General features: G+C 53.4%; 1 protein-coding gene across 3 annotated transcripts in view; it reads left to right on the plus strand.

Annotated features, from left to right (window-relative positions):
• The window catches only part of LOC105465279 (tet methylcytosine dioxygenase 3), a 125,375-nt gene that overhangs the window by 11,625 nt on the left and 100,933 nt on the right, over positions 1-12,817 (plus strand). For 2 of the 3 annotated variants that reach the window (XM_071076929.1, XM_011713627.3), the window contains exon 3: positions 6,320-6,376. In XM_071076929.1, the coding sequence (XP_070933030.1) occupies positions 6,320-6,376 (57 nt within the window). Of the gene's footprint in view, positions 1-5,867; positions 6,006-6,319; positions 6,377-12,817 lie in introns of those variants that run through there. The other variant, XM_011713629.3, reaches the window with a different exon arrangement.

Genomic DNA, 12,817 nt, shown 5'->3' on the forward strand with positions numbered 1-12,817 from the left:
CACTGCTGCTACAGCAGCAATTCTAGATTCTCAGAATGGATGGGGAGTTGCATTGGATGGAATTATTTGGTGGTGGTATTGGCCAGACTGTGGGTCCCCCATGCTTCCTGCCCCTCCTAATTACTGCTGGTTCGGGGAAGTCTCAGAAAAGGAGTACGGAGATGCTGGGTCAAAAAGAAGTAACAAAGTATTAGACTAGAGTCTGCTCCAAGGCTGAGTTTTTCTTGTAGGGAGAACATGGGTGGCTCTCTCCTGTCTTATTTTTTATTGATTGATCCGCCCTTTAAGGTAAGCTCTGTGTGCCCCAGTTCCCTTAATGATGCTGGGAATGATCCTGGAGCTCTAGAAGAGAGAGGGACGGCAGATTCTTACTGTGAGGGCTGGGTCCTGCCTGTACTGTGTTCATGCTGCAGGATGGGGTGAGGTGCAGTGAGGGGAGAGGTGAGGTGCAGTGAGGGGAGAGGTGAGGTGCAGTGAGGGGAGAGGTGAGGTGCAGTGAGGGGAGAGGTGAGGTGCAGTGAGGGGAGAGGTGAGGTGCAGTGAGGGGAGAGGTGAGGTGCAGTGAGGGGAGAGGTGAGGTGCAGTGAGGGGAGAGGTGAGGTGCAGTGAGGGGAGAGGTGAGGTGCAGTGAGGGGAGAGGTGAGGTGCAGTGAGGGGAGAGGTGAGGTGCAGTGAGGGGAGAGGTGAGGTGCAGTGAGGGGAGAGGGGGGTGTGAGGGCCAGTGGGAGAAGAGCTGGTGCCAGGAGGACAAGGAGAGAGAGACACCTTCCTGGTGTATCCTGGGTCCCAGGATCTACAAGGTCCCTTGTACTGGAGGCGGCCAGCCCCTCTCCCTGGTGCTGCTTCAGTTTCCCGAGGCAGGACATCATCTGCTTTGACCTACAGACAGGCAGGTGGCCCTCCTGGCCCCATTCAGCAAACCTTGGCTGGGACTAGCTCTTCGCCGGGTGCCGCACTGAGTCTGAGCGGTAAGTAAAGGGAGGCACGTTAACTCTGTCTGTCCTTAATGATCTTGCCATCTGGGGAAGGAGACAAGCATGGAAACAAATAATTACAGTACATTCTGATAGGGCTAAAAGGGAGGGATGCCTCGAGGGCAGAGACTGGCCTTAGTCACCTTTGGGCCCATAGAGCCCAGCCAGGAAGGGAAGGGACATGTCTTGAGAGTATAGTGACATGTGAAGGATGAGGAGGAGAAGGTCTTCCAGGAGGGGGAAGCACCTCCCTGATCTTGCAGTGTGTAGAGATGCTACCTGATGCTGGCGGCAGGGGTGTGGAAGGATGAGGACAGATTGCTGGGTACCGCCTGAGGATCCTAGAGGTGGAAGGTTAGATGCTTTGTGTTAATTCCTCTTGAAAGTCTTCTGCTAGGGCTATACCCAGGTTTCTAGCTCAGCATTCATGCCCCACCTTCTCAACAGCGCCATACAGTCGCTTGTTATCTGCTTAGGTCCTAGAACATTTGGTGGTTCAAGGCTGTTGAATTTGGGGCGAGGAGACCGTGACGAGGTTCACAGACTATAAGACCTTTTCACAAGCATCTTGAAGGGCATGTAGGGTATAGGCAGAGTGTCACCTACTACCTGTCAGTCTGGGAGGCCCTGGATGCATGCTGTTTGCTGGTAGGAAGCACGAAGATGGAGTTGTTGGCTGGCTCCGACTTGTTTCCCTTGAGTGTTGCTGGGTGCCTTGGTTCAGTCTGGTTCTGCTGCATCTCCAAGGAGAGGAGCATCTTTTCTTCTGTTGCTGCTGCTCCTCCTCCTCCTCAGCCTCCTCCTCCCTGTGATTGTCGTTGACACAGACTTCCGCTGCCAAAGCTAATTGTGAGGCCTGATCAGTGAATGAAGGCAAAGGCAGTTCCCATGACAACCGCAAAGAGTTTCAAATATAGGGGATGATGTGTGTGTGATGGGCGGCAATTACTTGGGTGGAAATTGATGCGTGGACACCGGGGACTTCAAACATAGGCTCTGAAGGTGGAGGGGGTGTTGGGTTTTTTTTGGCAGGATCCTTTGTGTGATGGAGAGAAAAGGAGGTCACAGACTTCCCTCATAGTCAATTCCAAGTGCCTTCAGTGTGTGGAACGTAGGCATAGCCCTGCAGGGGCTTTGGAGAGGCACAGCTCCAGTCATTCTGGTTGGGGATGCAGGGCACACAGAGAGACAAATAACCGTACCAGGGGTGAGATAAGAAATGTTAGAAGTGCTGTTGGTTGGCAGAAGACTGGTGTAATCAGAGAAGGCTTCCTGGAGGAAGCAGGGCTTAAACTGAGCTTTGAAGTAAAGCCCTGTGAAGAGTGACCTCATTCAGGACACAGCCATGGTGAGAGAGGATGAGAAGCCTGTCTCTCTCTACCCTCTACCAGCTCTAGAAGAGGTAGGTGGATATGAAAATCGTAGAGCAACACAGAGCAGCCTTGGCTGTGCTGCTGCAAGTGAAGGGGTGGCAAGAACCCTGTGCATTCATTTTCTGGCTGTGTGATCTTGGGCAAGGTATTTAGCCTCTCTGTATCCCAATTCTTCATCAGTTAAATGGGCACAAATATTTCCTGTCTCATTGGTTTGTTTAGAGAGTTAAGTAAGATGTACAGCATATCATGCTGTAGGTATGGGGCCTGACGTGGGGTTGGTGCTTGGTTGATTTCTTGTAAATCCCCCCAAGAATGTGTCTGGTCATGTCTGTGTTCCGTGGTCTTTGAATATCTGTGTGGAATCCAGCCTGTGGGTATCCATGTTCCTGAGGGTCTCAGTGTTAGGACATTTTGTGTGTCCTGGAAGCAAGTAAATCCATTCACCTCTCCAGTGGGAGGGCTGTGGCCCCATTCCTCCTGCTGGGAGCACAGTAGGGTCTGGGGGTTGTGATGGAAAGTGCGGAGGGGAGGGACCCTTGGCCCCCATGCAGAGGGGTTCTAAGTACCTGTGAGTGGTGACTGAAGTGCAAAATTTAGAAAAGGGGGCAGATAGAGATGGGAGGAGGATCAAGAGGGGAGTGGAGAGCATACCGGCTGGAGGCAGAGTAGCCCTGGCATGCACCTCTGTGACTCCCTTGAGCCCAGGCATTCCACGAGCCTCAGAAGAGGGAATGAGGCCAGGGTGAGATGGGGTCGGGAGCAGGTGGACTGCCTGGGGGACTATGGGCTCCTCTTCTGGGCTGCTTCTCTGGTGTAGCCGAGGGCTGCTGGAGGGCAGGGTGGGGACCTGTGTTTGGGGTAGGACTGAATTACACAGGGAAGTGAGTGGAGCCAGGAGTTGGGGTGGGAACTGGGCTCTGTGGCCCCTTCAGGCTGCTGAGGAAGATAGGTGCTGGTTGAGCAAGTCTGGGAGTAGATCACAGTTCAGTTCTGGCAGGTCCTGCCCTCCCAGGACAGCGGGTGTCCCTCAGAACCTTGAGGATCTCAGGGAGAAGACTGACCAGGAGAGGGGCCTCCACATCTCAGTGCCCAGCCCCCTGCCTCTCCACCCTCCTTGTGTAGAAACTTGGCTCAGCACATTCCAGCTCTGTGCAGAGCCTAGGAAAGTAGGGAAGACAGGGCCCCCGCCCACGTGGGAGGACTGCCGTGTAAATAAATAACTACGCTTCATTGTGACGGGTGCCCTGGAAGAAGCAGTACACTGCTCTGTCAGGACCTGGGAGGAGCGGATGATGCTCATGGGAGCTTGGCGATCTGAGAAACTGGCAGGGGGAGGCAATGTTTAAACTAAGTCTTGTACCACATTAGCTTGCCAGGTCGGGGGAGGTGGAGAGGGATCCAGGCAGAAAGAGCAGCACCGGGAAGTCTCTGAGGCATGAAAACATTGCTAGATCCATAGCTTAAAGGGAAGTGATTGGTTCAAGTGACCTCGGTCGTCTTTGTATCTCCCTGGGGTTGGCAGAGGCGGACAGAACTTAGAGAATTGGAAGGAGAAGGACCTAGATTTGAATTCCAGCCCATCACTCACCAGCTGTGTTGACAGGCAAGTAAGTTAACATCGTGAAGTCCTTCTGTTGCCCTGTTAGAGATGAGGTTGTATGTGGAGTAAGTCAAATGAGGATGATCCTACAACATGGTTGGCACAGGGCCTGGCATGTAGCAGGGGCTTGATAAACTGTGGCAGCCGCTGCAGCAATCCTACTAGTTGTTACTGTCCAAGCAGTGTTTGTCTCTCCTATCCAGCAGCAGACTGTATGGGGGGTAGGTGTGAGGGCAGGAGTTTTGGGGACCAGGATAAAGGAGGGACTCCATTTGGCCTGGTCATTGTCAAAGTTGAGGGGCACAGAAACCCATTGTTCCACCTGACCCGTGCTCAGGACACTGTTCCTTGCTATGCTTTGCCACCTGCCTCCCTCCCTGCCCTGGGAGGAGCCCAGGAGGGCTACCCTTTGTTCATAGGGGGAGGCAGATGTGGGCCCTGATGCCTCCTGGAGTCTCCTCACTGGAGGCCAGCTTTCCTGTCTCTCCAAAGGCAGCTCATCCTGTTCTGAGTACCCGCTTTGGGCCCCTGGGGAGGGGACAGCAATTAGGCATCTGTGGTGTAGTGGGTAGGAGAGCGAATCACTGGGTCAGGGGATCTCAAACATCCTAACTCATCCTGTGAGTCACTTCTCCCTGGCCTCAGCTTATTCATCTGTGAGAATGAGAAGGAGCACCCAGTGAGCTCTTCCAGAAATTGATTCACCTGCAGTGAATCCTCACAACTGGATGAGGTAGCTGCTATTTCTAGTTTGGTTTTGTAAGATGAGCAAAGAGAGTCTATGAGAGGTAAGTTACAACTAGCTAGTGATGGAGCCTGGAGTTTGTGGGTACCGAAGTGTGTGGAAGTCACTTCCTGGGAGGTAGAAGCTCTGGGGTGTTCAGCTACAGGGAGGGACTGGGTAGGGAATGATGTGCCCCGGGTGGCCCAGGAAGTAAATCCAGGAGCGGATTGCAGGGCCCAACTCTCCCTTCTCTGTTCTTTCTCATCCTGCCCTCCTTTCAGTCTCCTGATGCAGCTTTCAAAGGCTGAGTCTGGAAACTGGAAGACCAGAGCTCTTGGGGTCTCGGCTACCTCCCCTCCTCTGCCTATCCCAGAGATGGGAAGCCCTGAGGTCTGGGGACCCTTGGGATCTTGGGGGTTACCTCCTGTAGCCTCTCCAAGAGTGGAGAACCCATTGTGGGTTGTTGGTGGGGAGGCTGTCTTGGATGGGTATGTTCTGGCGGGGCTGGGGGGTGATCCTAGAGTGAGGTGTGGGTGTTTGTGTGTGTGCAGGAGGGCAGGGTTGACACAGGAGGTGTGGGCTCCGAGGAGCCTGTTTTCTGAGGTGGGCGCTGGAGCAGGGAGGAGCAGAGAGCTGCATAGCTTTTAAGAGTATGGTATTCAGAGCTGACAGACCTGGCTCAGAGTCCCGGCTCTACTGTTTCCTGGCTGCGTCACCTTGGGTAAGTTGTTTCACTTATTTTATCTCCTCATCTGCAGAATGGAGTAAAGGTTCGTGCTGCCTGGACTTTTTCTTCTTTTTTGAGGAAGAAGGGGGCTCTTGCACCTCATGCCCTTGTGACAGGGTCCGGTGCCGTCCTAGCTTCTGCCAGGATGATGCTGGGGTTAGATAGTGGCTAAGCGGGAATCCCCCCAGCGTCTGCTCCGCTCCGCCTGGAGGCGCAGTCTGTCATCTTTGATCCTGGAGGCGCAGAGGATGCCTTCTGGGTATTACCTTCAGGGTCCCCGCGGGAGGAGGCCGGGGGTGCCCTGGGATGCCCCAGCCTGCCGGGGAGCGGCACGGCGGGCCTGGGAAGCAGCCAGCGCGGCTCAGCAGCACCCTCAGAGGCGCCCCCGCCTCCCGGCTGGGCAGGTCCGCCGGGCGGGGGCAGGGCCGGCCGCGGGGATTGGCTAGCGAGCGCGCCGCCCCCTCGCACACCAGCCCGGCGGCGGGGAGGGGAGCGCAGCCGGCAGCTGGCCGCCGCCTCCTCTGCAGTGCCTCCCTCCGCGCGCTCCCTCCGGCGGGGATAATGGGAGGCCCGCCGGCCGATGCACCAGAGGAGGCCGGCCGAGGTAGAGCGCGCGGGGCCGGGGATGGCCGGGCGGACGCGGGCCGGGGGTCACCGTCCTCTCGGATCTTGTGGGGGGGGGTTCTCAGAGGAGAAATGAAAACAAAAACACACTGGAAGGCGGAGGAGCCCGTCTGCTGTGACCCGGACGGCAGCTGGAGGCAGGAAGATGGTCCCCGATAGCCTTTCTTTCCCAGGCTGCATCCCCTCCCGTTCGCCTCCTTCCCCTCCGGCCGGGCTTGGGGGGCTGTAGCAGGAGGACTTTGCTACCTTCCCGGTACCCGCCTGGCTCAGACGTTCCTCTGGCTTCTTTTGCAGGTGGAAATAAAGGCTGGTGAAGGAGCCGGGCCGTGGGGACAAGGAGCGGCTGTCAAGGTACCTTGTGTGTGTGCGTGCGTGTGTGTGCGTGTGTGTGGTGGCGGTGAAGTGTTTGACCGGATTGGATAAAAATAAAGGGTCTCCTCTGGTGATCCCTTAATCTCCCACTGTGTGTGTAGCAGCAGCTGAGGGGGAGGGGCGGCGGGGGTGTGGGCGGCCAATGAATTCTCAGGCCTGTGTGGGTTTTGTTTGGATTCTTTTTGCTTTCTCAGCTGGATGGTTTTGGGTGCAGTTGGGGTTTGGTTTGTTGAACTGTTTTTTTTGTTTTTTGTTTTTTGTTTTTTAAGACATGCAACCCACTCCCCACCCCTGCCTCTGGAAATCTCTCGAGAATGTCCCTAGCACTGTTGGTTTGCATCCAATCTGCAGAAATCCCGGGGGGGGGGGGAAGTGTGCGGGGGGGGGGGGGGGCGTAAGAGGGAGGGAGAATTGCGCTCCTGAGTCTGAAGCTGATAGGGTGTCATTAGTCATGCTGCTGTCACCATGGAGATGGCTGGAGAGGAGAGGAGGTGGTGGGGGTGAGGATATTTTGGGTAGGGTGGGGGCTGATGCAACATCATGACTGAGAATCCGGCGGGCGTCTGCTGTTACTCTGTGTGACTTAGTGTCTAGGGGACTGGGAAGAGAGTGTTCCCAGGTGCGTGGGAAGCACAGAAGGGGGCACTGAGCTTCTCCTTGTGGTTGTCTGGCGGGGGTGGGGAGCTGGGGTATTTGGGGCAGGGGAGGGGAGAGTCCATTGGAGTATCAGCCATTACTAGGAAATCACAGATATTCCTCCCAGGTTGGCATGGATCCTATCAGTAGGTTTCCTTGAGCTTGTCCCCCTTTTCAGGGCTAGGGAGCCACCGTGAGTTTGGGATTACTCAGCAGTATCCTCTGCTGGCCCAGGGCGGAGAAAACAGATTGGGAGGTGGCTCTGTGTGGCTGCCTTTCAAGTCCAAGAGCAGAGAGGCTGGAAGGGAGCATGGGGCAGGTGGGCAGGGTCAGGGCTTATGGGACTCTTCCTAGCGGAGAGGAAGCGTGTTCCTGCCCCTGCCTCAGCCCACCTACCCCCTCAGCCGCAGGAGTCTTCAGGGAGCTGGGGATCTTGGTTGCTTGGGTAGCAGGTGGGTGAGCTGTGAGTGTCCCCAGATGCCCTCAGTTTCCTCCCTGGAAATTCTCTTCCCGCCCCCTGGGAAAGCTGTGGGAAGCTCCATGGAGGTGCTGGAAGTGGCATCCTGCCACCTCACTGACTGGATAGGGATCCTGGTAGGGAGGGGCTCTGCTTCCCACGTGGGGGATAGGGGCTTCTGGGCAAGGCTGCAGGGTGTATCAGGAGGGCCTGGATAGTTCTCTGGCTTTGTCCCAAGGAACTTGAGGCAAGGAAGTGCTTGGGGAAAGGTGTGAATTTTGCTTCTAGAGCAGCTTCTGGGAAGGAGAAGAGCCAGGGGGCATCGGTTCCCCTGTCTAGTGGGTGTGCTTTGGTGAGACTGGGAGTAGTGGATGATCACCTGGGATGAGGTGGTGGGAGGTCTGGAGGTGACAGAGGGCAGTTGATACGGGTGATACTGTGGGTGGGGAGGAGAGAGCTGAGCTCACCTCAAGCTGGCTCTCACTACACACTCCTCTACACTCTTCTCCGGAGCAGAACCCCCAGGTTCCACCTCTGCTTCCTCCCCTTGCCTCCTGCTGCTGCCTGGAGGAGTTGTAATCACCTCATGTGCTGTTGGAGGGGTGTGGGCACAGAGATCATAGAGTAGACCTGCTCTGTCTCCCAGCCTGGGGAAAGCAGGCCAAGGGGATGAGGACAGATGGACTCAGGGAGGGGGCAGGCCCCTCCCTCCTCTGTATCTCCAGCCTTGTCAGCCTAGAGCTTCCCGCTTTGCTGGGAGAAAGGACGGGCTGGCAGGTTTGTTTACTCCCGAAAGCACCCCCTTCCGCTGTAGTGATGGCTCTCCCTGGCAGACCCGCTTCTCTTCAGCTCTTTCCAAGTGTGTTCTCCGTGTCTCCCTGCCTGCTGGCCCCAGATGGAGGCTGGTTTTCCGCAGTCCTGCTGGAAGCTCCCAGCCTAATACCCCAGCCCTTAGTGTTGTGGACGTGTGGCAAGGGCTACTTGAAAATCCAGAGGAAGCCTTCCTAACAAGTCTTCCTCCTTCCCCCTTCTCAGAGTAGGGCCTGAGCCAGCTGAGTTCTTAAAACTCTGAGGTTGTATCTCTGCTTGTTTTTATTGTTCAGTTGTCTGAGAATCATATGCAGCTCAGGCACTGAGCTCTGAGTCTCAACAAACACTGAGGTCTGAGTCTTCTGTCCCTGGTGCCACCTCCACACATAGAGTTTCCTTGGGTGGCCAGTTGGCTGCAGTGTCCCATATACCCAGGGTGAGGCAGTTTTGCCAGAGGCGCTCCCATTTTCAGGTCGTGGTGTAAGATGGATATGTCTGATAGGTGAGCTCATCTTGGTCTGGTGTGAGATCAGACCAAGACTCTGGGACACAGGACAAAGGGGGTGTCACCAGCTATATATTCCCACGAGATGGGTGCTGGTTGAGGAAGCTCCGTGGGAGAATGGTATCTAGTAGCCAATGGGAATAGACACGTATACTGTGTGCTAAGTCCTGCCAGGGTTTCAAGAATACCTACGATGTGTGTATGAGTCCACATAGTGCCTAGCATAGGCACAGAGTTGAGCTTGGTAAATGCAAGTTTTATTGTTTGGTGCATTACGTGTCTACCCATGATATCTCAAGGAACATGCTATAGCAGACACTGTTGCTGCCACCTCCTCGTTGGCAGCCTGGAGAGGAGTGAGTGTCCAGTGCCGAGAACACCGGGCTGCCCTGCTTTCAAGGCTCCCACACGGCTCCCACACTCTGCCCCATGGGAACCCTTGACTGGCTGAGGATGTCTGGAAACTATTTTGGGATTGTGCCCAGGATCTCTGCCTTCTGTCTCTCCTTTTGACCACTGCAAAAAGTTCCCTGTTCTTAAGGACCTGTGATCCTTTACTTTCTATACACTGTGGGTCCTTCCCATTAGTTTTTTCTTGCCTGCTCTTCCTACTTCCAGCCACTTCTCTCTCGGGTGTGTTTATAAGCAGCAGCCAGCTTGGGGAGATATGGAAGCAGGTGAGCATGTCAAGCTAGAGAAGCGAAGGAACTAAGCAAGAGATTTCCATAGTTGAATTTGAGGATGGAGAGGAAGAGGGGGCTTTCCCCATCCTTGATAAGAACTGAAGTTAGAGTCCAGAGCTCAGCTCCATCTCCCTTGGTGACCCTCACCCTTTTTGAATGTCATGGGAGAGGGAGAGAGCCTTGTATGATATACACATGAGTGAGCTGAAGGGAGAGCCTTCCTGTCCACAGTGGTGCAGGGGCCCTGGAGCTGCCCTCAGGGACCACCGTGAGGACGACTACAGCCTTTTTGCTGGGCCTGGTGAGGAGGGGCCTGGGCACTGGCTCCCTCCAGCTGCAGGTGGAGGTTTCTGCTAGAAATGGGCTTTGTGGTCTTGCCAAGTCCCCTCCCATACCCCAGAGGCTGCAGCAAATGGTTTGGCTGGATGGGGGTGGGGGCAGGGAGTATGGGAGGGACTATGGTTTGGCTCAGTTTTTGGGTCTCCCAATCCTCTTAAGTCCTCTTTCCTACCCTTGACCTCTTGGGCTTTCGGCCTCATTTCCTCTCACACCCGGGCATCTGGCAGTTAGCTGAGGACTCCCCCTTGTTCTCAGTGTCTCTATAGCTTCGGAGAAGGAGCTAGATTAGGAAGCCTTTAGGCAAATAGGAGGCAAGGAAAGCTTGGAGGATTAAAATCTGTAGATTATTGTACTCTCTAGGACTATTATCCCCATCCCTATCTATTTTCTCCCGCTTTCTTCTTACCTTTGTCTTTCAACATCCACCAAACATTTATCATTTTCTAGGTACAGCATTAGGTCCTGAAAAATAAGAGAAATCATTATTATTTGATCTCGTGAAACTATTGGAAGAGACATTGACTGAACTATTACCTAAAATTATAACTCTTGAGTGGAAAAGCCAGCACTGGCAGCTTTTGTGTTTTATATATTGAATGCTTTTGACTTAAGCGTTGTGTTTGGGGCTGTGAACTTGCACATGGCAGACAGAATCCTCACCCCAGATGCACCCAGCACTTTACATTTGCTTTCTCTCTGGCTCAGAAAACCTCAAGGGACTTTGAAGGAAGATTCAACATGCCAAGTTTGTTTTCAATAAGTCAGTGTTTCCGGGATCTAGCAATGACAGAGGAGGGCAGTGGGGTCAGAAATGGACTAGCTGGGAAGGGAGCTTAGTTTTGAAAGGCACATGTTGGTGTTAGATGTTTCGGATTTGAGATTCTGAAAGCTGGATGGAAATACTGTGCCTGAGCGATCTACCATGAAGCTGAAATTGCCTTTGACTCATTTAGAGTGTGGGTCCCACAGCCCTTACTGCTTCAGGGACTTCAGTGAGGTCCACCGACTGAGAGGAGGAGGGTGAGAAGTGTGGTTGTTAGTTTCCTTTCACCCTGTTTTCTATGCTACTCCTACTCTTGGGTTCTGTCATTAGCCATGGGGAGAAGGTCACTTACTGCCTTTGGACTTCAGCTTTCTGGGTAAAGTAAGGGGGTTGCTTTCCAAAGTTAAGTTTTTCTCAGACTAAATCTGGGGAAGGACCACTTTTTGTGTTTGTGTTTTTGTTTTTTTCAGTGTTCCCAAAAGATTGCAAAACCAAAACATGGTCCCACTTACTTTGTACAGCGAGTTTGCAGCTGCTGCACGTGTGGCCCAGCACCATCCAAAGTGGTCTGTGAGACATTCAGTGAGGCAAGCCAAGTTATCATGCCCTTGGATGTCGTGATAACTATAAATTGCTATAAAGGTTCCTAAAGGCTTCCTCTTGGTTGCTGTATTTATGTTGTGGTGGATTGGTGTTAAGCAGTTTACGGGCCATATCCTGAATAGCACTGCTTTTGAACTTTTTTCTGGGAGAGCATAGGGTCTCTGTTTTGATGCCTCCCCACCCCTTCTGGATATGAGTTTTCCACTCTTCTCTACTCTCCATCTTGGGGACAAAGCTTCCGCTTGAAAGAGTAGAGATCTTTTTGTCCCAGAAGTTCTCTGAGTACCCCAAAAGATTTACTTGCATCTCAGCTTTTGTAGATAAGGATGGCTCCTGCCTTCTCTTTCACTTCTGCAAGTCTGGGAGTCTGATGGAGGCCCCTCAGAGCCCTTGGAGCCCCTGAAATGGCAGGACTGTGTATGTGTGAATTGTATGCCTTGGAAGAAGAGAACAGTTGGGGAGGAGGCCAAGTCTCTTGTAGATGCTGGTGTGGACTTGGACTCTGCAGAGACTAAAGCTCCATTGCCACAGGCAGGGGGGCACCTTGAATTTTGAGCTTTTTCCATGCCGTGGCTCTTAATAACCTAGAGATATACCCTTTTTCCTCTGGGAGTTGATTGCAAATTCTACCCTGATTTCTATAAATACAGACATCTTAATATTTCTGACAGTATGAGTTTGACCATCTTCCCCCTACTTTCTCTTGCTGAGGATCTATGGCCTTTTTATTTGAGATGCTAAAGATCAGACAAAAAGTAAAAATGACTACCTTTCTTCTATTCTGGCTGCCTTAGCTAGAGGAGAGTAGGAAGGGAGGGGTAGCGGGGAGGTAACAGTATCTTGCCACAGAAATATTCCTTAAGAGGTAAGCATTCCAAGGATAGGAAGATTAGGGTCTAAAGAAATCCTGGTTACCTCTGTGGCCTGGAACTCTTACGCCCTTGGTGCTTAAGTAATTGGATTTCTCAACCCCGCCTCCAGGCATTTTTCCCCATGTAATCCTAACCTCATGGGCTTTGCAAAGGAAACAAAGGCATTGAAAGGGTTTGCAACTTGTCCCTGACACTGAGCTCCTGAGCTGTGAGCCCTGCCGACTGAATTTTCCTCCTTTGCCTCCTCTGCAGCATCCACCATCTCTCTCAAAATCCTTGGCCCCAGGAGTCTGTTTTTCTAGCCTGCAGGCCTTGGTTCCTAGCCCTGCTAAGCAGATGGAATTTACAGAAGGAGCCATTTCCTGCCAGTCCACCTTCCTGTACCTCAGGGAGGTTCCATCTCTGACTCCTGCTGGCCACTCTGCAGATGGGGAAGAGCCAGGGGAGACTGGTAACTCTTGTAGGAGGCAGAGAGAGGCCCTGGAAGGGATTCTGAGCTTAGAACCCTGCCTGGATCCAAAGACCAACTTTCTCTGATGTATGTTCTCCCTTGAGTGTGACCCTTTGGCCAAGTCATTCCTCTGATGGCTTGAATAGGTTCAGGCTGGGGTACAGAGGGCTGTCTCTACTGTATCCAGTCCTGCTGACCCAGAGAAAGGAGACTGTGCCTTCACCACATGGATCATTGTTGCCTTACACCCTAGTTCTAGGGCAGGAATACAGAAATGGGTTTTCAGGGGAGCCCTGGAGGT

The sequence above is a fragment of the Macaca nemestrina genome, chromosome 13 (assembly GCF_043159975.1).
Source record: "Macaca nemestrina isolate mMacNem1 chromosome 13, mMacNem.hap1, whole genome shotgun sequence".
Taxonomy (NCBI): Eukaryota; Metazoa; Chordata; class Mammalia; order Primates; family Cercopithecidae; genus Macaca; species Macaca nemestrina.